This window comes from Leptosomus discolor, chromosome 7 (genome assembly GCF_034619465.1).
Source record: "Leptosomus discolor isolate bLepDis1 chromosome 7, bLepDis1.hap2, whole genome shotgun sequence".
In the NCBI taxonomy this organism is placed as follows: domain Eukaryota; kingdom Metazoa; phylum Chordata; class Aves; order Leptosomiformes; family Leptosomidae; genus Leptosomus; species Leptosomus discolor.
The window spans coordinates 8,228,479-8,251,399 of record NC_141397.1 but is presented as its reverse complement, the minus strand read 5'-3'; the positions used below and the strand labels follow the sequence as shown (position 1 = coordinate 8,251,399).

At 40.4% G+C, this 22,921-nt stretch overlaps 1 protein-coding gene across 1 annotated transcript; it reads right to left on the bottom strand.

Moving 5' to 3' along the window:
• Positions 1-199: 199 nt before the first annotated feature.
• SP4 (Sp4 transcription factor) lies at positions 200-22,558 on the bottom strand. Its single transcript, XM_086467890.1, has 5 exons — positions 22,460-22,558; positions 20,425-21,982; positions 1,902-2,130; positions 1,467-1,666; positions 200-447 (listed from the first exon to the last, which is right to left on the bottom strand). Exons 1-5 carry the CDS (start codon positions 22,538-22,540, stop codon positions 200-202), a joined length of 2,316 nt encoding a protein of 771 aa, XP_086324016.1. The 5' UTR covers positions 22,541-22,558.
• Positions 22,559-22,921: the final 363 nt, after the last annotated feature.

Here is a 22,921-nt window from a genome sequence, read left to right as displayed (position 1 = left end):
GCTGTTTGTATTTTTGAAATTTTTGTCTTGTTGCACCGGTGTACACTTCGCATGCTGACCCTCCAACCTGGAACACTTACAGAAGTCATGACTGAAAACATGGTTTCCTGCTCTGTAATCCACTTTACCAGCCCACTTCCATATCCTGAAAGGTATGTAAACTTAAGTGCAGCACTAGGCGTCCATAGAAATGATCCTTTCAGAATTCTTCCATGTTTGTTGAAACATTAGGGGTTGCTGGGTTTGAATCTTGAGAAATGGCAGCAACAGTGACAATTCTTGGAGAACCAAGAACCTCAGTAACTGACGAGTCCAGTTCTCCTGAGGTAACAATAGCAAGGGCTGTTCCACCACCCTTCTTGTTCTGGTGAGTTTTGACATGTTTCGAGAGATGGTCACTTCGCATAAACCTTTTAGAGCATTCTGGGCATTCAAATCTCTTTTCACCTTTTTCAAAAGAAGAACAAAACCAAAACGTTACTGAATGACAACACTGAACACTGCTTGATCATTTGAATCTGACCCTTTTCTGTTCAACATTTGAGGTGTCTTTAAAGGATACAGTGTTTTCTTCTCTACCTGTCTGGTCTCCAGGTGTGTTCTGTTCAGTCACAGGCTTTTGGCAACCTGCCCTTCACTACTAAAATGGTCTCAACAAATATTTGCTATGCTCTGATTATCTGGTGAGTTTGAATTTCACACCACCAGAGAATTTTCATAAAACTTCCATAAACCTGACAGAGTAGGAGAGGTAAAAGCCCTGAAAGAACAGCTTGATAGCATTTTTTTTGTCATTTAAATTACAGTGATTAGAAGGGAATTTGGAAGCGTGAATCCCAAAGCTCCACACCCGAGGATGTATGAAATCAATGTCAAGAAAGACAAATTCAACATTAATTAGTGCTTAGACTTCAAGTGCTATTTTCTGATGCTGTAAGCTGGGGGATACACACCTTCCTGGGGCTAGAAATATGAAGTTTCTAAAAGGTCCACCTTTCCAATCTGAACTGTTAAGAGCACTTACTTTATCAGTTCTCACTTGAAACTTCAAGAAAATTCCCAAGACGACCAAATTTGATGTATGGACTAGGTTAATAAATTTCATAAGGACTGAGCTAGTCCAAGTGGGGAAACAATGACCCTGGTCCCTGGCCAATCCTACATGCCTGATCTAAATTTGTCAAATCAGGCACTAGCTAATGTACATCAGCCATCTCTGCTGATCTTTTTCTAGCACAGGTACAGAAGAACAGTTGAACAGATCTCATTTTATTTATTTGATTTAACAGTCAGCATGAATTAATGAAAACTGAAATCTACCACTTCCTCTGTTTTCAAGTTACTTTATTTACATTTAAAAGTAGTTTTCAGAGAGCCTAATAAGTGAGAACTTTGATATCACTGTTTAACCATGGCCACTATGATTCAGGCTTGCTGTACTACGCATACAGAGAGGGCTGACCAACCTGTGTGGGTTCTTCTATGTCTTTGTAACTCATCACTCCTTGTAAATCGCTTGCCACAAAAAATCCAGTTGCATATAAATGGTCTTTCACCGGTATGCCAGCGCAGATGTGCTCGAAGATGAGATGTCTTGCCATAAACCTTTCCACATCCTTCAATATGGCAGATATGTTGTTTCTTTTTTCCTGGCTCATTGCTGCCTCTAAAAAGATCAAATTTAAACAGGTAAGTAATTATATTCTAAAATATTATTAGCTACTAGGAAAAGTGTTTCATGATTACAGAGACAATTATAATGCCCTGTCTAAAAAGAAATAGATAAACACACTTTCTAATAGAAAACATTAAAAAGGTGGGCAATATAAGAAAATCTCATGCCCAAATGAGGCAAGCTGTGATAAGATGCCTAAATACGTACTGATAAAGTTGATATTTACCTTCCTTCTCCCTCTCTGCAATTAGGACATGAGCAGGCAACTCTTCTCAATCTCTTGCCAGGTTGCACTTCCTGGTCAGAAGCTTGTTGAGCTTGTTGCAGCTGCACTTGCGTTATCTGATCAGGACTAACAGCACCAATTGCTGCATTAGCAATGCCACCTACTGCCACAGTAACTGGAGCTATTGTGGCTTGCTGTACTTTTACTCCATCCTGTCCTTGCTGTTGACCTGTAAAATAAGAAAGTGTTTGTACCTTTTATTACTTGTTTCAATAAGTGAAATGCACAAATACACTTCATACATTTTATAGAACAAAAATCCACCTAAATTAAGGGGAGCCACAAAACAAGTATTAAATCCAGCCATTTTCCTGAAGCACTACCAGGGTACTTACCTGCTAGCTTAGATAGCCCTGTTTAATCTAATTTGTTATTGCAACAGTACAAGAATGCAAATTACTGACTGAGACTAAGAAACATGAACTAGTTTAACAAGTGTTTTCTTTTTCTCAAAAGCTGAGATAAATGAGAAACCATTAGAGAAAATCTTACACAGAAATATTGTTAAATCTATTGCCAATTAATGTCTCTCTAATAACCTCTGAAAACATACCTGCATTCAGAAAACTACACTTAGCTAATTTTAAAAGTTGCTTTATGCCACACTGTCACTTCTCCTACAATCTGTCCTGAATCAACATTGAGCCACACAGGAACTTTCACAAAGAGAAAGAAACGTTGTAGGACTAGACTTGGACAAGCATACCAGAGCTTTGTTGGGTTTTTTTTTGCAGCCCTGGGACGGGGTAATCCTGCTTACATGTACAAACTGGGGGACAAGAAGCTGGAGAGCAGCCCCGTGGAAAGAGATCCAGGGTTTGGTTGATGACAAGTTGAATACGAGTCAACAGGCTGCCCTGGCAGCCAAAAGGGTCAACCGTGTCCTGGGGTGCATCCAGCACAGCCTAGCTAGCCGGTCGAGGGAGGTGATTGTCCCACTCTACACTGCACTTGTGTAGTCCCACCTCAAGTACTGTCTGCAGTTTTGGGTGCCTCAATATAAGAAGGACATCAGACTCAGAGTTGTGTCCAGAGGAGGGTGACCGAGATGGTGAAAGGCCTCAAGGGCAAGACTTATGAGGAGCAGCTGAGGTCACTTGGTTTGTTCATCTTGGAGAAGAGAAGGCTGAGGGGTGCCCTTATCGCAGTGTTCCTCAAGGGGGGCAGTGGAGGGGGAGGTGCTGTTCTACTCTGGGTGGTCCTGCTCTGGCAGGGGAGTTGGACTAGATGATCTTTCAAGGTCCCTTACAACCCCTGACATTCTGTGATTCTGTGATTCTGTGCTCTCCTCTCTCTGGTGACCAGTGATAGGACACATGGAAATGGAATGGAGCTGCATCAGGGATGTCTTGGTTTGAAAGACAGGTGTCTGTGGAGGAAGGCAGGAGCCTCCCTTGAAATGGAAAGTGCAACCCCCTTCCCTCCAAATTATTTTAATTTTGAAATTAACGGGCCTTCAGGCAAAGATATGGGGAATAGGAATAACAGTTCTTTACTAATAGATATATATATATAACACAAGGCAGGGAAAAAACAAACAACCCACTGGTTTACACTGACAGAGTCAGGAATACAACCTGACACCCTGTTAGGGTGGCAGTAGCAGTCCGATAAGATGATGGCTGCAGTCCTCCTGAAGCGATGGATGTAGTGCTGTGGAAGCAGCAATCAGGTAAAAGAGTCTGGTCTTCCTCCGAAGGTCCAGTGGTAGGTAGGAAGCTCTTGTCCTCTGGAACTCCAGTGGGGGGAAAAACTCCTCTGGGAATCCAGTGGAAGAAGGCTGCTAGGGTGTTCAAAATCTCAGTTTTTATTCGGCATGGACTGCTTGGCTCCTTCCCCCCGGGCGGAGCATCTCACAATGGGATGGGGAGTCGTGAGGCAGTTCCTTGATGGGCCATTAACAGGAGATAGTCCAGGAGCAAGTTATCGATGGGTCAGGCGATAAGGCATTGTTGTGCCCATTAACAGAAGATAGTCCAGAGGGGGGAGGCAGGGAGCACCGCCCCACCTGGTCTCAACAGCTCCTGAAGATGGTAATAGGATACTTTTTTTTTTTTTTCCTTTTGGCACATTTTACACTGTAACCTAGGACAGGGAAGTTCAGGTTGGCCCTTGGGAAAAGGTTCTTCACTGAGAGGGTGGTCGATCACTGGAACAGGCTCCCCAAGGAAGTGGTCACAGCACCAAGCCTGTCAGAGTTCAGGGATTGTCTGGACGATGCTCTTAGTCATACGGTTTGGTTTTAGGTAGCCCTGTGAGGAGCAGGGAGTTGGACTTGATGATCCTTATGGGTCTCTTCCAAATCCAGATATTCTACGATTTTGTTTTGTAGAAGGGAGTATGTTTTCAAGAAGACTGGAAAAGCAGCTTGACTGAATCAAATGGAATTCTTAGATTGACTCAAGTTAAGAATTCAGTTTCACTGCATAAGTTCATTGATCTCATTGGCTTTCTTGATCAAAGGAAATCAGGATTACTGTCTTGATATTAAAGCAAAATAAAGACTATTCCAATATAGGTAAGAAGTGTAGTTTCCTGAGCAGCAGGGTAATACTATGTTTACTTAAAAAGTTAGTGGTCTAAGAAAATAATGTGACAAAACTAAATCTGACACAGAGATACGACTTCCAGCCACAATCTGACAACACTGAACGCCAGTCCTGCCAATAACAGGAATGGGACAAAATATCATTAGATGCTGCCATTTTCAGAAATTCAGTGCCTTCATACAAGTGGGAAATAAGAGGAAATACTACCTACTTACTGAGAGAGTGTAACGACCAACCAGAATTCCTTAGAATAGACTGTAACGTCTTAAGACTTGAAAGACCTCAGTATTGAAGCATTAATTTAAAACTTAGAAATCCCTTGGAGGTAACATGATTCAGAGAGATTTAAACAGGTACTCCAACTTACTTCTCAAGCATCCATAACAGACACTATCAATGGGGATAAGCCTGAGAAGAACACACTCCAAAGTCTAGGCTGCCTAGCTACCAAGTGAGTTCATATAAAACACAGCATGGAATAATGACTACTACTTCATTTGCGATCGCTGAGGAGCAATATATGCTTGGACAGGCTATCTTGTATAACACCACGATAACAGCCACAGATGAAACCTAAAACACACCACCTAACACCACCACATGCATGCAGATAGGTTAGAGGGAGAACTCCATCCATGTCACAAAGCCCTGTTGGAGCAAAAAAGCCCTAGGACCTAACCAGTCTGTGGTCAGAACACAGCTGAAGAGCATAATTTTCTCTCAATTTTCCCTTTCTCTCCAATTTTCTTGAATTGATATTAAAGTTTCAATGCAGCTTCCCCTCAGGCTGCCAGACCAAGACTTTCTGAATAAGATGTGAATTGAGGCACTGGAGCCCGAGGAGGACGACTCCTTTTTCCACTCCATGATCAGTGCTGCAGTGATGAACGTCCAGCACAGAACTCTTGCTGGCTCTGACCAATCCACATTTATGGGGAAGCCTGTTCAGCATTTCTAAAAATCTGAAATATTGTGCTGATTTGATATGAACCAACTTTCAGCCTCTAAGTCATGAGACAACCAACCACACAAGGGTCTTCTGATACTTCTTAAGAATATCAAGCACCACTGCTGACACATACTTTATCTGCTCCGAACTGTCCCTCCCCCATGTGAGGACCACACGTATCTTGAGGAGTACAGGATACACACCACTGAGCTACCACCTTAATCTATTTATTAAACATAACACAGTGATACATCTGAGTAGAAACTCTTCACAATAAGTGCAAAGGTGACAATAAAAATACAAAAGAGAAAGTGCCAAAAGTAAGGTTGCTCTGGCAGACAACTACATTTTCCATATGGTTTCTGTTAAACAGTAATTAAATGACTGCTCTTTAGATGGCATTTACAAAGTTATTACATATTCTAATGTGAATGACGATTTTCTTCTTTAAATTAATTTCCACAGAGTTGTTATTTTAAACTTCCTTCCCTTGGATTCCACTTACTAAATTGAGAACAGAAGGTTCCTAAACTCTCAAAATATCACACAAATAGCCTTATTTAAAGCTCCAGGACACAACGTGCAGTAAGCAAATCTCTACTTTTTGAGGTAAAAGAGTAACTGAAGGAAGCACACATACCTGATAAATATTCTTTGCCAGAGATTTACATAGTTATGAGAAAACACTAGCAACTTCAATATTGTAATTCCTGGACTTAATTTTTGTTTTGAACTCCTGAAAGAACATTCCAACAAGCCAGCACACTAGTAGTATACAGGATACAAAGAAATGCAGCTATTCTCACTTTAAAGTTGTTAAATATAAAATTATTTATTCTTCTCAAATTTTACTCTTTGAGAGTAAAATGAATGTATTTTAGACCAGCTGAAAAATCTTTTCTCTTGAAGAAAAACCAGCATATTTTCACAAAACAACTGACAGAACATGCCCTGCTCTAAATCTCAAAGCGAGCCTGCTATAGTCTTGAGTGATATGGGATTTAATTTTTTTTAAATTATATACTAGAAACCATTATGGATCACTAAGCACTTTAACTTTTACAACATTTATACTTATTAAGGGAAGATACAGGAACTTTATAATTTCTTAAGTTTACTAAAGAAAAGATACTAAGAAAACGTAACTGTTGATATGAGTTTGTCAGCAGCCTACAAAATTAAATCAGGGCAACTTCTAAAAGTTTTTTTAATGAGGATTTTTCAATAGAGAGGATCTAGATATAAATTAGCTTTTTCTTTGAAACAAACCCTGCTTATTCTAGAAACAGGTGGCCGAGATAATGCTATCCATAGAGGGACAGAATGGTCTCCTGATGCTTTCTAGATGGAGAAAAAAGACCTATTAAAAATAGCCCATATGACTTCTCACTGGGACATTAAAGTACCATTTAAAGCCTTCCAGAAATTCTGCTACAATCATGACATCACTTGACACTGCTTCATCCTGACATACTGCAAACCACAAGACTGGTATCACTACACTTCACCATTTGTAATTAAAACTTTCAGTAACAAGAGCTCTCATGCTTCAACACAGATTTCAGAAACAGGCCTAAACAATTCATTACTTGAGGGAACACAGTTCCACTTCAGTTCATCTGTGTTTTTCTGTATGAGGTGTCAAAGCAGCCACTGCACATTTACACCTGCTTTTAGAAGAGAAAAAGTTTTTCTCAAGTTCCCATGATTTCTCTAATAGTGATTTCCTGAAATTGTGAAACATTAACATTCCTGAACTTGTGTATGACCAAACTTTATTGTACATGCTGTCAAGCTATGTTAAGTTACAACAAAATGTTAGTGTACAAAATAACACTGATACCAACGACTCCACTGCATTTCCTTTTCTCTCAGGTCCAGGTTCTGTGTTTCTTTTGGGCAGTAACCATTTATTTGACCACAGGACAACATGCAAACAACAAGGCAACCTGATATAGTATTTATTTTGCAAATGAAGTGCAGTAAGACTCTCACTCATTGCAATATTGCATATACAATTACGACTGAAAGTATTTAAGAATAACATAGAAATCTTTAAAGCTTCTAAGATTGAAAAAGCCTGCCTGATTTTAGTCACTAATCTTTCCCATTTAAGCAGTTAAGTAAACGCATTACTTATTATCACAACACACAGGATTATCAAGATCAAGGATTGCACATCCTTTGTTCTTCAGCATCACTTACTCAGTGATACTCATTTTGCAGTAAAACTGTGTCTTAGTAGTTACAACTCACAGACACCTTCCTGTACACAAGTCTAACACCGTCATGCAAGAAAATCCAACAATTTTAAGTAATTACTATTAAGCCAAATAATATTTATATATACACACACATATATCCCAATCAATTTTAGGCTTCAAAGCTAATTTGCAGAATAACAACTCCCATAACACCACCTGGATGACTAAAGAAAGCCAAGGCATGGTACCTAAGAAGCACCTTCCTACAGAGCGACTGACCGCTGAAGATCATGGTTATCAGGCTCGGCCATCCATCATGAGGCAAAGCAAGTTTCTATTCGATAGACTTCCCGTTGCTGTTGTGCAACCAGCGCTCAGCAGTCAAAAAGATGACAGCATTAATGACAGAGAGTTATCCCAGGAGCGTGCACCTTACTGCAAAATCTGAGGAACTCTTTGCAAAATGTACCTAGAGCCAGAGTGGCTAATGTTGCAAAAAATGGAAATTTGTTCAACTGCATATCCTAAAAAGGAAAGAGAAGGTTGCAACTGACATTCATAACCCAATGTATGTTACTACAGGACAGATCAGTAAAGTTAATGCCAGGCTGCAGAGTTCCAAAGCTCTACCAGCATCAGAGCTGATGCAGCAGCTCACCCATTCAACAACCTACTGATGCAAAGCAACAGAGGAAAAGAGGTTTCTCATCTCCCCTTCCCCTGCGTACACCAAGCACAGCCAGCCTGCCAACATTCTTTACTCTAACGTTATTTTTCCACAATGACAAATAATTTATATATGTTATATTTATATATTTATATATAAAGATATATAAATATTTCCCACAAATAATTTATAATATTTATATACATTTACACATATTTATTTTAATATTTATTTGCCATACAAAATATTGATTTACCATAATATGTTTATACATAATCTCATAAAAGATGATACGTTGATTAAGATATAGCCAAGATTTTAAAATTTTAAAAAAGTCTGTGGCAATAGTTTATAGTCAGAGATAACTTTTTTCCCCAAACAAAATCTACTAGGAAGATTTCGTGCTAAATAATGAAATGGAAATCATATCTTAAAATTAAATATGTGTGAAGACAACACTGTTTCACTATTTACACGGAAAATGATGCAATTCAGTGCTACTTAAATGGTACACAGACAATTCTGCCCTCTCTTCTACCCTGAAGCAGTGGTTTATCAAGGTTTATAAAGAAACAATACATGACAGAGGAAGAATCTCCCAGAACAGACACTGTGCAAAGAGTGATGCAAGGGACCCACGCATTCTGCAGAGATCAGTTTGGAGTAGACAGGAACTGGATCCACTCAACTACTACAAGACATCTGGGTCATCACAGCACAGCCTCGTGTCCAGATGCTACTACAAGCAGAAAGCTTCCAGTGCAAACTGCAACATCAACCAGACATCTGTCTCTCCTACCTCCTGCAGGGGCACTGCAGCAAGTCTCTATCTTTTGATCTTCTGTCTGTTGCTGACTTTGACAAGATTTGTAAGAACTTGTTATCCTCTCCTCCAAAAGCTTTCTATATCAAACGCCTCAGTGTGTCCAACAGTTACTAAACAGCATCATAATTAAGCTTAACTTCTGTGAAAAATACCACTTAAAAGCATGAGACTGAAGGCAGTAAAAAGTAAGTTTGAGGGTTTTAAACACCGTAAAAAACCTCAAGTCTTTCTCCTTTTGTGCAAGAATCTCATTGGCAACACAAAGACAAAACAATGCCCAAGAAGTTTCACTGAAGGTACTTTAATGGCTTTTCAAAAACATTAAGGCGTTACCCAAGTGCTTTAGGACAACCTGAACTCACTTCAGTATTTTCAGACAGAAGTTTTCCCAGTTAGTAGTATCTTTCATTTAGCTGAAAGCCAGTTTTCTTTTTATAACTTTATTAAACGTAGGAAAGAGCTACCACAAATACAACATTGAAAGACCTACATAGAAACAACACAAAAATCAACCACGGAGCTACAGTTTTGTAAAATTTAGTCTTGCACAACCAAGCAGTTGTGTCAGTCAAAGCAAGGCAATGCTTCTGGTTGCTCTGGATGTTGTGGCTTCAAATGGAAAGAAAATATGGTCAATTTATGAGGTATTCTAAAGGAGTTGGAATCAGAAAAATGATTTGTTATACTACTGCTAAGGCAAGAGACCTTTCCAAAAAAAACTGGTTTTCGTCATCATTGAAAATACAGTCAGAAAGAAAAGTGTATTTCGGATGAGTGTTCAAGAACACTTCTCTGCAGATGAACACAAGTAGTTCCCTGCACGCTGAACCTTGGAGCAAACAGAAACTGAAAACCCAGGTACCAACTGTGCCGCAGAATGTCAGACACACTGCAGGGAAACTGGTAGTAGAAATGGAGGGTTTTAAGTTTACTTTTATGGAACATCTCCCTCTACCCCATCAGCCCACCCCAACTCTCAAGTTATTCTACAGCTTATAGCTGCAACAGAATGTGGCCCAGTTCTTTTTTCCAAGCTCTTCCCCTTAAGTCTGAAATAGGGGTAGGACTAGAAAAAAAACCTGTGGACTGTTTGTCTCTACAGCCTGACTAGAGGAGCTCAATACCTGACAAACGGTAACATCCTCCCCCGCCCCCATCAAATGCCTCTCTTACACACTTTGGCCATACGGAAACTAAAATACTGGTCTCAGGAAGTGTGTTTTTTAGCCTCTTGGTTCATTTTCTGTATATTACCATGGAAATCATAATAGCCTAATCTTGAAAGGACAGAAGGAGGCTGACATGAAAAAATGCAAGTTTCCAGTACTCTATTTGGTTTTTTGGGGGTAGGGGTTTTTTGGTTGGGTTTTGTGGGGTTTTTTGACTACAGTTTAGCTACCCTATGTATTCTACACTTGACTAGAAGGTTCATTAATGTCCTTGAAGTAAACATTTTGGCTGTATGAAATATTAACTTCATATTGATCAAGATAAAAGTAAATACACCTGTATGCACAGAAGGGATTATCTAACAGGTACATACATGGAAGAAACTGGAAAATCCTCTCAACAGAAAGGAAGATAGCTGAAGTTAAAACTATGTTAAATCATATAGCAGTTAATATTTTTTTCAGAATAAAGAAAAACACTGGCAAGGTAATCAAAAGTTATTATCAGGAAAAACAAGATTCATAAAACATTTTAAAGACTGTTAACAGTAAGTCTAAACATGAGACACAAGCCTTGTTTTTATAACAGCCTATGGGTAGGTAGGCTAACCAATACAAAGACTAATTTGTTTATTAAAGATGTAAAAACTAACTTTGTTACAGCCTTCATCAGGTAAGGACCAACAAACCTACATATTATAGAACCACAAAAGAAGGGCCATGTGAATCTCTAAGATTCAAACCCTCAGAAGTTCTGCCATCTTCTTCTGTAACACTGTTATCCCTTTAAAACTGCATGCTTAACCTTCCTTTTTCATTCAGAACAAACTGAAGAGCTTGACATTTTTGTCAGTTACTTCCTGATGCCCAAAGACCTAAGATAATCAAGGCCCATGTTTATTAAACTTCAGTATTTTGCTCAAGGGAAAAGTGGTCACATCATCACTTGAAACTATTCTGTAATTAAGGAAAGTCACACTTGTACCTAACATGTATCCCAAGTTTTTTTTGGCAGGAAGACATTAACTGACCGTCTTCTCTTTACACCAGAATGATACTAGTTTCCCAATTTATTACGCCTAAGTATGCCTGTTGGGCTAGCACAGTTTGCCAGTGACCAGCTGATCAAGGTCTCTGACTGTTATCCACTGTCACTAGTATTAACCGTCACTGGAAACTCCACTCTTAAGGATGGATGCACACAGAAATCCGTAACTGTGTAACTATACCCCAAACTAACTTAAGCGTGTGCCAAGATGCTACATTTCTCAAGAGACTGCAGATGTCCAGAGCTATTGTTTTGGTGAAAGTGTCATGACAAGAACAAAATATTCATTATAAAAATTACATTTTGCTATACAGTCCAGTCTACTTCCAAAGCTACTATGCTACAGCACGTAAAACAACTTGTGTAAACCAAATTATCCATTAAAACCACTGACCATTGAAAAATGTAGTTGTTTTTCAATAACATTGTTTACAGTTGAAATTAACATTCCCCTTAGAACATGACATCCCATTCCATATATAATGAGATTTTCCAATGATCACCATTGACATTAAAAGCGTAAGAATTTATTTATCTTATCTACCAGTGCCAAAATCATATGAAGCTAAGTACTCCATAACTGAAGTCACATGGAGGAAGCTATTGAAATCAAGTTTTGAAAATGCTTCTTGCCCCCTCCCTGCCCCCAGGTGGTAATGGAAGAACAAGAAGGTTGGCTTAGTGTGGATCTAAGCACCCTTAAAAAAAAAAAACCCACACCAAAAAACTAATAGGCTGATGAAGATGTGCAGTATCACTCTGCTTGCTTGACATTTTCTGAACAAGAAACTTCAGCCAATTCATTTCCTGCTTTATGTGCTGTGATTTCTGACAACAGGGAGTAAGAGAGGGGATGGCAAAACCTGATATTCCCAGAGTGCACCTGTATTGATGAAACATTTTTATAAGACTACATATTCTACGAGGGAAATAAGAGTTTCACTAACATTCTTCTTTGAAGGCTTCGAACTTAAGATTTAATTCTTGAAGTTAATAGCACAGAAAACAGCTCGTTAGAAACCTATTTCACCCGGCAATTACGAGCAAAGTTGGTACTTGAAATGCTTCCCCTTCCCACTTTACCTAGAAGTAATGATGAAGTCATGCCCTGCTACTCACAGGTCAGGCAGAAAAGGCTTGTTTCACTGAGGCATTTTTACCAGGTTATTCTCCACAGGCAATTTACCTGAACAGGTAGATTGCACATTCCTTCTGCATCAAATTCAGGAACAGTATATTGATACTTTATCTTTAAGCTACCACCACCAAGGCAAACATTTGTTTTCACCAGCGTAGTTTGTTGTTAAACTGTTTCTGCCACGATTTTCAATTTCCGTTTAAGAAAATCCCACAACCGAAGCAATTTTGTCATTAGAAGACTAAATGCTTCTCCTGTAATTACTCTGAAGCACTTGAAAAGGACGCCTGAGCTATAATATTTAGAACACTGTGGTTCTGCAACAATTCTCAGCTCGAGGCAACCTGAGAACAGCTGTAAGTGACCTTTTGTGACTTTGGAAAAAGTACGTGAAATTTCTATACTCCTCCCAACTACACCCTCAGAATGCCCAGTAACGCACGATGAAGTAAAAAACTAAGAAAAACGCCTGCATTTTTCCTGAGTTTTGTGGAAAATAGCTCAGTTCTTTGTACTTATCTTTTTACTGCAGATTCCATAGCCTGCAGCTTGTTTCTTTCAAGGTGTTTGCTGAAGCCTGCTTGCCAATGAACATCCAGGGAAACACTGGATATTATTAAAAAAATAAAAAATAAAAAAATCATGAAACCACCATTCTTCAGGTCCTTTGACTTCCACCCTTGGTATTTATATTTGCCAGTTTGCTTGTATATACTGTGGCTATTTTAAACCCTTTTCACCTTGTTACCACCTACAGGCATCTCTCCTTGCTTAGCTACACAACTCACTTGAGTTCTGCTTCTACACATACTATTACACTAACATGAGCAAGGAGACCTACAAGTTACGTGTTGTCATGAAAATGCATTTTCTTTCATTCAGCAACATAAGTGTAATATTCTAGAACTTCAGACCAAATGCCTTCCCTCCCCTCAATAACTAGCATATGTCATAGAGATAATAGAAGATCATGAGTGGTATAGAGGTGAATGAGATGGTTTAATTTTTCATAATACTGGAGTCTGAGAACATTAAGTAAAAATTACACAACAATTAAGACACAATTTATTGCAGACAAGTATTGAACAGAAAAAATTTACACAGACTCAAAACAGACAAAGTCACAAAAGAAAAGAAATCCATTCAAAGAGTATTAAATAAATAAATAAATCCCACTTCTGGCTCAAGAAGACCTGAGCTGCAGATCACTGAATGGTGGCAAGAGTATCTGAGCAGATTATTCCTGTATGCATCACCTGCAGTCACCATCACACAGGGTCAGAAGCACCTTTGACTGGCACTTCATAGAATCGTAGACTGGTTTGGGCCAGAAGGGACCTTCAAAGACCATCTAGTTCCAACCCCTCTGCCATGGGCAGGGACACCTCCCACCAGACCAGGTTGCTCCCAGCCCCATCCAACCTGGCCTTGAACACTGCCAGGGAGGGGGTAGCCACAGCTCCTCTGGGCAACCTATGCCAGTGCCTCACCACCCTCATAGTAAAGAATGTCTTCTTTATGTTCAATCTAAAGCTACTCTTTTTCAGTTTAAAACCACTGCCCCTTGTCCTGTGACTACAGGCAGGCCTCGGTAAAATGTCCTTCTTGTAAGTTCCCTTTGTATACGGAAGGGCTGCAATAAGGTGTCCCCAGAGCCTTCTCTTCTCCAGGCTGAACAAGCCAAATTCTCTGATCTTTTCTTCACAGGAGAGGTGTTCTAGTCCTCTGATCATTTTCATGACCCTCCTCTGGACCCACTCTAACAGGTCGATGTCTGTCTTCTACTGGGGACCCCAGAACTGGACATAGTACTACAGATGGGGTCTCACAAGAGTGGAGAAGAGGGAGAGAATCACACTCCTCCGCCTGCTGGCCTTGCTTCTTTTTATGCAGCCCAGGACACAATTGGCTTTCTGCTCCGTGAGCGCCCATTGCCGGCTCCAAGTCTTTCTCCAGAGGGCTGCTCTCAATCTGTTCATCACCCAGTTCGCATTGATGCTGGAGATTGCCCAGACACAGGTGCAGGACCTTGCAGTTGGCCTTGCTGAACTTCACGAGCTTCACACTGGCCCACTTCTCAATCCTGCCAGGGTTCCTCTGGATGGTGGCATCCCTTCCCTCAAGCACATCAACTGCACCACTCCGCTTGGTGTCATGTGCAAACTTGCTGAGGGTATGCTCAATCCCACTATGTCATTAATAAAGATATTGAACAGTACTGGTCCCAGTACAGGCCCCTGAGGGACACCACTGATTACTGATCTCCATTTGCAGATTGAGCCATTGACAGCAATTCTTTGTGGCCACCCAGCCAACCCCTTATCCATCAAATAGTTCATCCATAAAACCCATGTCTCTCCAAGGCTATTGTGTGGGACGATGTCAAAGGCCTTACGTAAAGTCATGCTAGATTATAATCAGCTGCTCTTCCCTCACCTACCAGAGTCACTCCACCAGATTAATCAGGCATGATTTGCCCTTTGTGAAGCCATGTTGGCTGCCTCTAATCACCTCTGGCACCTATATGCCTTGACATACTTTCCTGGAGGATCTGTTCATGACCTTACCAGGCACAGAGGTGAGGCCGACTGGGTGGTAGTTCCCAGGGTCTTCATTTTTACCCTTTTTAAAAATGGGTGTGATGTTTCCTTTTTTCCCGTAACCATTCCCAAGTTACATGCACTTAATCTTATGTATAATTTTATTCCTGTTTAAAGAATTTGGTAGAATGTTTCAAACTCCTCCGCAAAGTTTGAACCAGAATGGTAGTAATACCTAATGTCTCCAGTCTTTGAACAGCAAGTGATAAACAAGTGACTGTCACACAAGAAGAGTTAATAAAGAAGGAAAGGGAAGAGAAAGCCTTGAAGACAGGCTGAAGGTGGATGCAGACAAATGAGAAAAGGCATGAGAAAGCAGAAAGAGACCTGGAGGTACTGACAAACTGCATAACTACTAACAGTAGTGCAATGAAAGTAGCTGGTCAAAGAGAAAAACGCCTTAGTAACTCACATTATTACAGAGTACAAAACAGAAGGGCAAGGTTCGTTACATTTTTAAAGTGCCCCAATAAGAACACTTGGTATGGGACTTCATTGTCATTAATAACTGTTTTAGAGTCTACAGCACATCCCTGCAAAAGACTTAAATCCCTCCAGTTCCAGTATTGCCAGGCAACAGACTGTTCCACTGAACAGAAGTCATTCCTCCAGGTTATTTTGGTGGACAAACTCCAAATTCCCCATAATTCAGGCCATGTCACTACTCATCTTAAACAAAATGGCCCGAACTTGAGGTGATGGTATCTGATGACTTTTGCCTAAAGCAACTACAAAGCTTGGTCTAAGTATACATGAAATACAAGTAACATTTTTCACCATTTTTAAAACCAAAGTGTCTCATACACTTTTGTATGAGACAAACACCATCACCACGTAACAAAATTACTTCAGGGTGTATAATTAAGGCAGACACAGGTCTGATATAATACTTTCCCCCCCCACCCCTCAAGAAACACGGAATTATTCTGCAAAGACATCATCACCACCACCACTAGATTCCCACTGTCAGCAAAAACAACTAACAAGTTCAGATAAAGCTTGTATTCAGAAAAAGCTTGTAACCTCTTCTGAAGGCTCCAGTGAAAGAAATCCTACCGGCAGAACACAAAACTTTTACAGAGAAGCCATTAATACCCAGCATTTCTTTACAGTTTAACTGGCCTGCTTTATCTCACCCCATATTCTTCAGCATCCACAAATGTTCACATTCCATGCTATTCCTAAAACAAATATACTCCAAGCTCAATGTGTTCAGGGACAAAAAAAAATTAGTCCACCAAAAGGAAATGGTTTTATGAACTATGTATTTTTCTTAGCATCATCTAGTACTAAAACCTTCCACACAGTCACTTATACTGTCAGCTAACACATCCAGACAAATAGAAAGGTCTGAAAATAAGCTTTGAAAAGGCAAAGGATACCTTATTTTAAGAAGGGGATGGGGGGATAGGAATCCTTTGAACTTGCATCTACAGCTCGCACAGCAGAAGCCTTGAATAAAGGCAAGGGAACTGTGTACCTGCTTGTCCCCAAGCTCATAGGGGCTAAATTCAGGCATTCACCACCTATTAACAATAAAGGCTCTCCCGTTCCGCAGGGAATCACGTATAACACAGCCCCAATTCATACAGCACAGAAGAAATGCAGTTTACTTTGTACAGAACTGGCTTAAAGGCCATGACAGGTACTGATCTCATAGCAAGGCAGGTATTTGTAGATCCCTGCGTGTTCAAGTAAACACAGTTGCTTTTACATAACCCATTGTTTGATTAGCTCTTAATTAAATAATTGTTTAAAGATCTGTTTTTAATGCTCAGATACTTAGTTTCTATCTTCTTATCCGGTTTTCTTCTGTACATTTAATTACTCTTTTGACTGACACTTTGTACATCTTCTCAGCAAAATTTCACAGAATCAGAGTGGTGTAGACTGGAAGGGACTTCTGAAGGTCAGGTGGTCCAACCACCCTGCTCAAGCAGTGCCACCTACAGCAGGTTGTCCAGGACCATGCCCAGACAACTTCTGAGTATCTCCAAAGATGGAGAGTCCACAACCTCTCTAGGTAACCTGTGTCAGTGCTTGGTCATTCTCACAATAAAAAAAAAGTAATTTTCCTCTACATCACTGATCTTGAATGAGTTTTCCGTCAGGCTAGAAAGTGAAAAGATGTGAGAACTTCTCTGCTTTGCCCCGCTTTTTGACCACACACAACGTACAACCTGAAGTGTGATACTTACCGAGAGCAACATTTGAACTTTTAATGAAAATTACAACAAAAAAATCCAAACACATTTACTCATCTTGCTCGGTTTACAGTAGAGCTTACACAAATTGGGACCACAGGCTTCGAGTAACAAAGGTTATAAAGCAGAGCAAAACACAGTATTTATCTGAAGACTTTAACATTTTTCTTCCCAATGTAAAATTTGTCTCTTTTGGAATTTAGAATCTATTTGACCAAAAAAAAAAAAACACCAAAAAACCCCCCAACTTTCCCAAGACAGTTCTATAGCTTAACATTTCCACAATAATTTTAAGCTAAGAATTTGTTATTTGCAGTTAGAGTTCTATTGCTTCACTATTTCATCTACTGCAGAAAACCTAAGAAAAAAGGTACATAAATTACACCACTGTAGAAACAACTAGGAAACCCGATGTTCATAGAACAGAAATACAACACAAATAAATGAACAGTTATTTCAGCCAAATACTTACTGTGATTTATTTTTTTCCCCTGAAACTCAGTTCGCTTGATCAGTTAGGTTTGCCTGAAGGACAAAGTAACTTTTTTTTCCCCTAACAAAGTCAGAGCACCTGAATCAATGCATGGGATGAATCCTTCACTCAGTCTTTTCCCTGACACTTTCTGGACATACAGCTCATTTCTAACACCTACTACTGCTCATTTGTAGCAAATGATCCACTTCTGGAGAGTTAATTAATGTACCAAGAGTTCACCCTGACAAGCTCAAGTACTGCAGAAAAAGAATGGAAATATCAGTCTGCAGATGTTGAGGTAACCGAGCGCTTTATTTTTATTTTTAGAAGGTTCCCTCTAACAATAATAGCATAAAACATTTCAAATATAAACCAGCAAATCTGACAAAGTTAATAGCCCTGATCAATACAGCTTATTCCTTATAAGCGGCAAGCAAACTTTAGACTTTAGCATGTTTGTAATTTTCTATTTCACAATCATTCTTTCCTTGAGTACTTAATATAGCATTAAGAACTGCACATCACACTCTTCACTCATTTCCGTGCTACCATGTCTCCCATTCTCAAGAGTGCGGCACCAGGAAATTTCACAGGAGAGGAACAGAGTTAGGTAAGAGAAGGAAATTATAACTAATCTCTCACATTCTCAAAGTTTGTTCTTTCTCCATAAACTCAAGCCTTGGGGAATGGGAAATAGTACCTTATATACAAAGGAATGGAGAAAAGGTCGCAGGATTCACTGCTGCTAGCATAAAATTAAAAGTGCTACAGCGTTACAGAAACAGCTGTAAGGCCTATCTGGAAGAAAAAAGAAGAACAAATGTGGAGGGGAATTCAACGGTCACAAAGCTTAAGTTTAGTTAACACACAAACCCTGTACGAGTAAGGCTTGGCTTATCCAGGACCAGATTTGTGACTCATTCCTCTTCTTTCATCCTCTGTTAAAATCTCAATCCCTTTATTTACCAGAAGACATCACATGCAATCAGAGATGCAGTCAAAGTAACCGAGCAAGAGGATACTCAGAATCTTTTGTTCTAATACCTGTTAGTGTGTACTAAACAGTTGCACACCATTAGTAAGCAGGAAAAAAAGGGCATACAGAAAGGTTCTTCCTGCCCCTCTAAATCTAGCTGTTCCCAAACCTGGCTTCCTATGAAGAGTTCCCTACCAAAGTAGGAACTTTGTCTGACAACAGTAGGCAACCAGCACCTTCCTATCAAGAAAAAAATTTTCCAAGGCAAACTGGGCTGCAAGATACAGCAGCAGCTGGTCAGCTCCAGCTCACTGAAACTTCTTTTTGAACCATTACAGCTAAACACAAGGTCAAGATTTTAATTTGATTACCCAGATTAACATTTCTGTAACACTCCTTAAGTAAGCCAGGGTTAGTGCATCCAACCTGGCTTTTAGCATTTCAACGGGCCATCAAGTGCCGAAGGATACCGAAACGGCAAATTTCTTTTTATTGAACTATGCTTAGTCTCCTCAAAAATGCTTCAATTAACGGGAACAATACTTTGTCCAGTTAAACATTTCTCATTTTAGCATATGATTATAAAAAAAAAACAAAAACAAATTAAGAGTCAATAGGCTACCAACATTTGTTAATGCAGACTAGACAGTAGTTAAACATGGGTTTTTTCTCACAGTTTTATACTAAACAACTGTATAGTCAGGTTGCTGTTAAGACAAGAGTCTATTGTAATTACTACAATAGAAGACTTTTACTTGTATGAAATAAAACCAAGCTCATGTCAGCAGTTACCAAACTGGCAGAGAGAACCCCTAAATCAAGTTTTATCTGAAACGTTAAAAGTTTGGAAGTTTTACATATAGAGTTGCCCTTGTGGGACACTGCAGGCACCTGGCACAGGATTTACTTTAGAACTAAGCTCCACTACCCAGCCCAGAACCTTTTAATAGCTCCTTTCCCAACCATTAGACCAGCATAACCAAACAGGCATTTCATAATACATATCACAAGTTCATCAGCAAGTACTGAGGTACAGTTACCAGTTGTTTTTTATTTTTTTAAAAAGTCAAGTCACAGGAACTATGCTGTGCACAAGCACACCTTATTCCACTCAATCTCTTTGTAGAACGCAAACTTTTAAGGGAGCAACTCTAGGAGCTAGTGCAGAATACAATAAACAGTTCCACAGAAAAGTGTGCCATGACACAAGATATCCCAGTTCACATACTGTCACTTTTCTCATCCTACATCCCCCATGCAGAGATTAGGAATACTGCCTGGTTAGAAAAAACTTTTTGTTGTTCTTTTTTAAACATATCAAAGTCTAAACAGTAAAGTCTCACATTCACTCTCAAAGCCTACAAGTCTTCAATAAGATGGAGAACAGGATCATTTAAGGACAGCATATCAACTACAAACAGTTCCATTTAAATTGACACAACTGGTAATATTGGCTCGATCTTTAGGAGAGGTGTCAGCTATTTCAAAATCTGAATTTTAGTGCTAAGTATAAGCTGTTCCCTCACAGTTAAGGGTTTAACATTCACTACAGAAAAATCTTGAAAAAAGTACTAATTTAAAACTGTCTGGTATTCTTGCAATAATAGGAAAAAACCCAAACCACCAAACCAAACCCGAAATGTTGCCAGACCACTCACCTGCGACACTGGTAATGGTAACAGGAACTCCTTGAACTTGAACCCCTGCAGCACTCAGGTTGGCCACACTTACTGTTTGGAGGTTGGGTACAGAAGCAAGCTGGGCAGCGTTCAGAGTGATGGGGGTACCAGCAACAGCCACTGGTGCAATCTGGGCAATGGTTGTGCCACCGCTTGAAGACACGGGGGTAATGGTTAGCTGTTGGGGTAACCCGGCATTTTGAACTTGAAGATTTGAAAGGCTTTGCAGATTCTGAACCTGTACAGTTTGCCAGCTGATCTGCCCTGATGGTGTTAAAGTTGGAGCCCTGATGAGCACCTGAGTTGGACTCACTGCCTGCAGCTGAACGTTCTGCAAAGGCTGCTGCTGGATGGTCTGTATAGTCTGCCCCGACTGGAGCTGAAATGACTGCGGAGGAATGGCCTGAATGATCTGCTGTTGAGGCTGCTGGATCTGTATCTGCTGCAGAATAGGCTGCCCTACGATTTGGACCTGCTGAAGGGAACCCGCCTGATCCTGGACGTTCTGTAGTCCGTTGGACTGAAGCTGACTGGAGCTCTGGGCTTCAGAGTCGGTAGCAGCCGTTTGAGATTCTTCGGTCGCCTGCTCCGAACTGCTGCCTGCTGTGCTCGTGTATTGGCCTGTCTCTGCGGCGCTCACTAGCGTGTCACTGCTAGTCAGAGAGGTTGAGGCCGTGGTCGTAGCGGTGGAAGATGAGGAAGGAGACTCTGGCATTGTACTGACAGAGGCAGATGTGACAGGCGTCGACGCTAGCTGATTTCCATTGGAAACTCCACTCTCAGTAGACTGGCCCACTTGACCCGAACCTCCTCCAGCTGCCACACTGTTTATCACAGGCAACGCCAGGGTCACCCCCCCAATGTTTATAGGTAAGGTTGTCACAACTTGCGCCTGAGTACCAGGAATAGTTTGCAGTTGCAGTGGTATGGAAACACCAGGCCTAATTTGGACTGGAACTGTCTGATTTGCTAGGTTTTGAGCAATAACATTCCCCGAAGCTGTCCTGTTTGCAGTTGTGAGGATAGCTTGATTATTCCCTGCAGGAATAAGCTGAATTTGACCCTGTATGTCTTGTAGACCAGTGGCATTAGATGGATTGATTTGAAGTTGTTGACCTTCTGTTGTCTGAATCTGCGGGATCACTTGGTATTGGACACTACCGCTTGGATTTTGTACTTGAATGACTTGGAATTGTCCGGGGGTTGTTGCAGAAGAGTTGCCCGATTTGGTTTTTGAAGGAGATGCACTTCCATTGTTACTGCTGGAGGGACTTGCTGCACTGGAGGCAACAGAAGATCCTTGTTGAGCAACACTGTTTTCTTTTGAAGCAGAAGGAGCAGCGGCAACAAGCTGCCAAGCATTTCCAGCAAGCTGAGTTGTTACCAATTCTAACTGCTGTGGCTGATTCTGAAGCTGCACCAAACCTTGATTGGGATCTATAATAATCTGCTGCTGTCCAGTTCCTTGATTCTCACCAGGAGTTCCTATTTTGCTGCAAGTGGCTGCTAGCAAAGCGAGAGGCGAAGGTTGGGAATCCTATCCGTAAAGAGAGAAAACAGAACAGATTCAGGAAAAGAGCATAAGTATGAACCATCAGAAGCATTAAGGTTTACACAGGAAGCAGGGGAAAAAAAAAAGTGCTTCTGCATAGAGACCAATGATACAACTCTGAATAAGGAAGTACGTATTTCTGTAAGTAATCTTTAAATATAAAGCCCTTGATTATCAACAAATTTGTGACAGGACCTCAAATGCATGCTCAAGTCAGTCTTTTTTTTCCCCCCCTAGAATAAAGAAAAATTTTAAAAATGCTTCTATTACATGGAAAGCAGCTGATCGCTGCAAAATGCAATCAAAAAAAACATGTCCAGGCAGTAAAAACATTGCACCCAACCAACCATGTTTCATCCAACCCAAAGAAAGATGCCCTGAGCAGGAGATGCTGTTAGCTGAAGATTTCATTTTAAATGCTAATAGTCTGGGCACTTCCCTATTCGTGTGTGTGTGCTTTACCTGTGAGCCTCCAGTTTTCCCTTTTTTATTATTATTGTTGTTATTCTCTGCCTCGGGAGATTTCTCTCCCTCTGTGGGCATAGTTTCCTCCTTCTTTTGATCTGCAAAAATATCAAGTGTAACAGGTTAATTATTCACCTTCATTTATACAATAACAAAACCTACGAGCATATGCGTTTTGGTTCCCAGCTTGTCGCTTTTACCTCTTCATCAAAACAACAGCACAAACCATTATTACAAAAGAACGAGTCCTAAGAAACGTGGTTTGAAACCCAACCCATGGGGGCTGGAGAGTTAACACCCAGAAAGGGGAGGTTTGGTTTCCTCTCCCGGAGACAGCAGGAAAAAACCACCCACAACCCTCCTCCTCCTCCTGCCCCCTAAAGCATCGACGGCCACTCAGTGGCCGTCGATGCTTTAGGGGGCAGGAGGAGGGTTGTGCATGGGAGGGAAAGAGGGAGG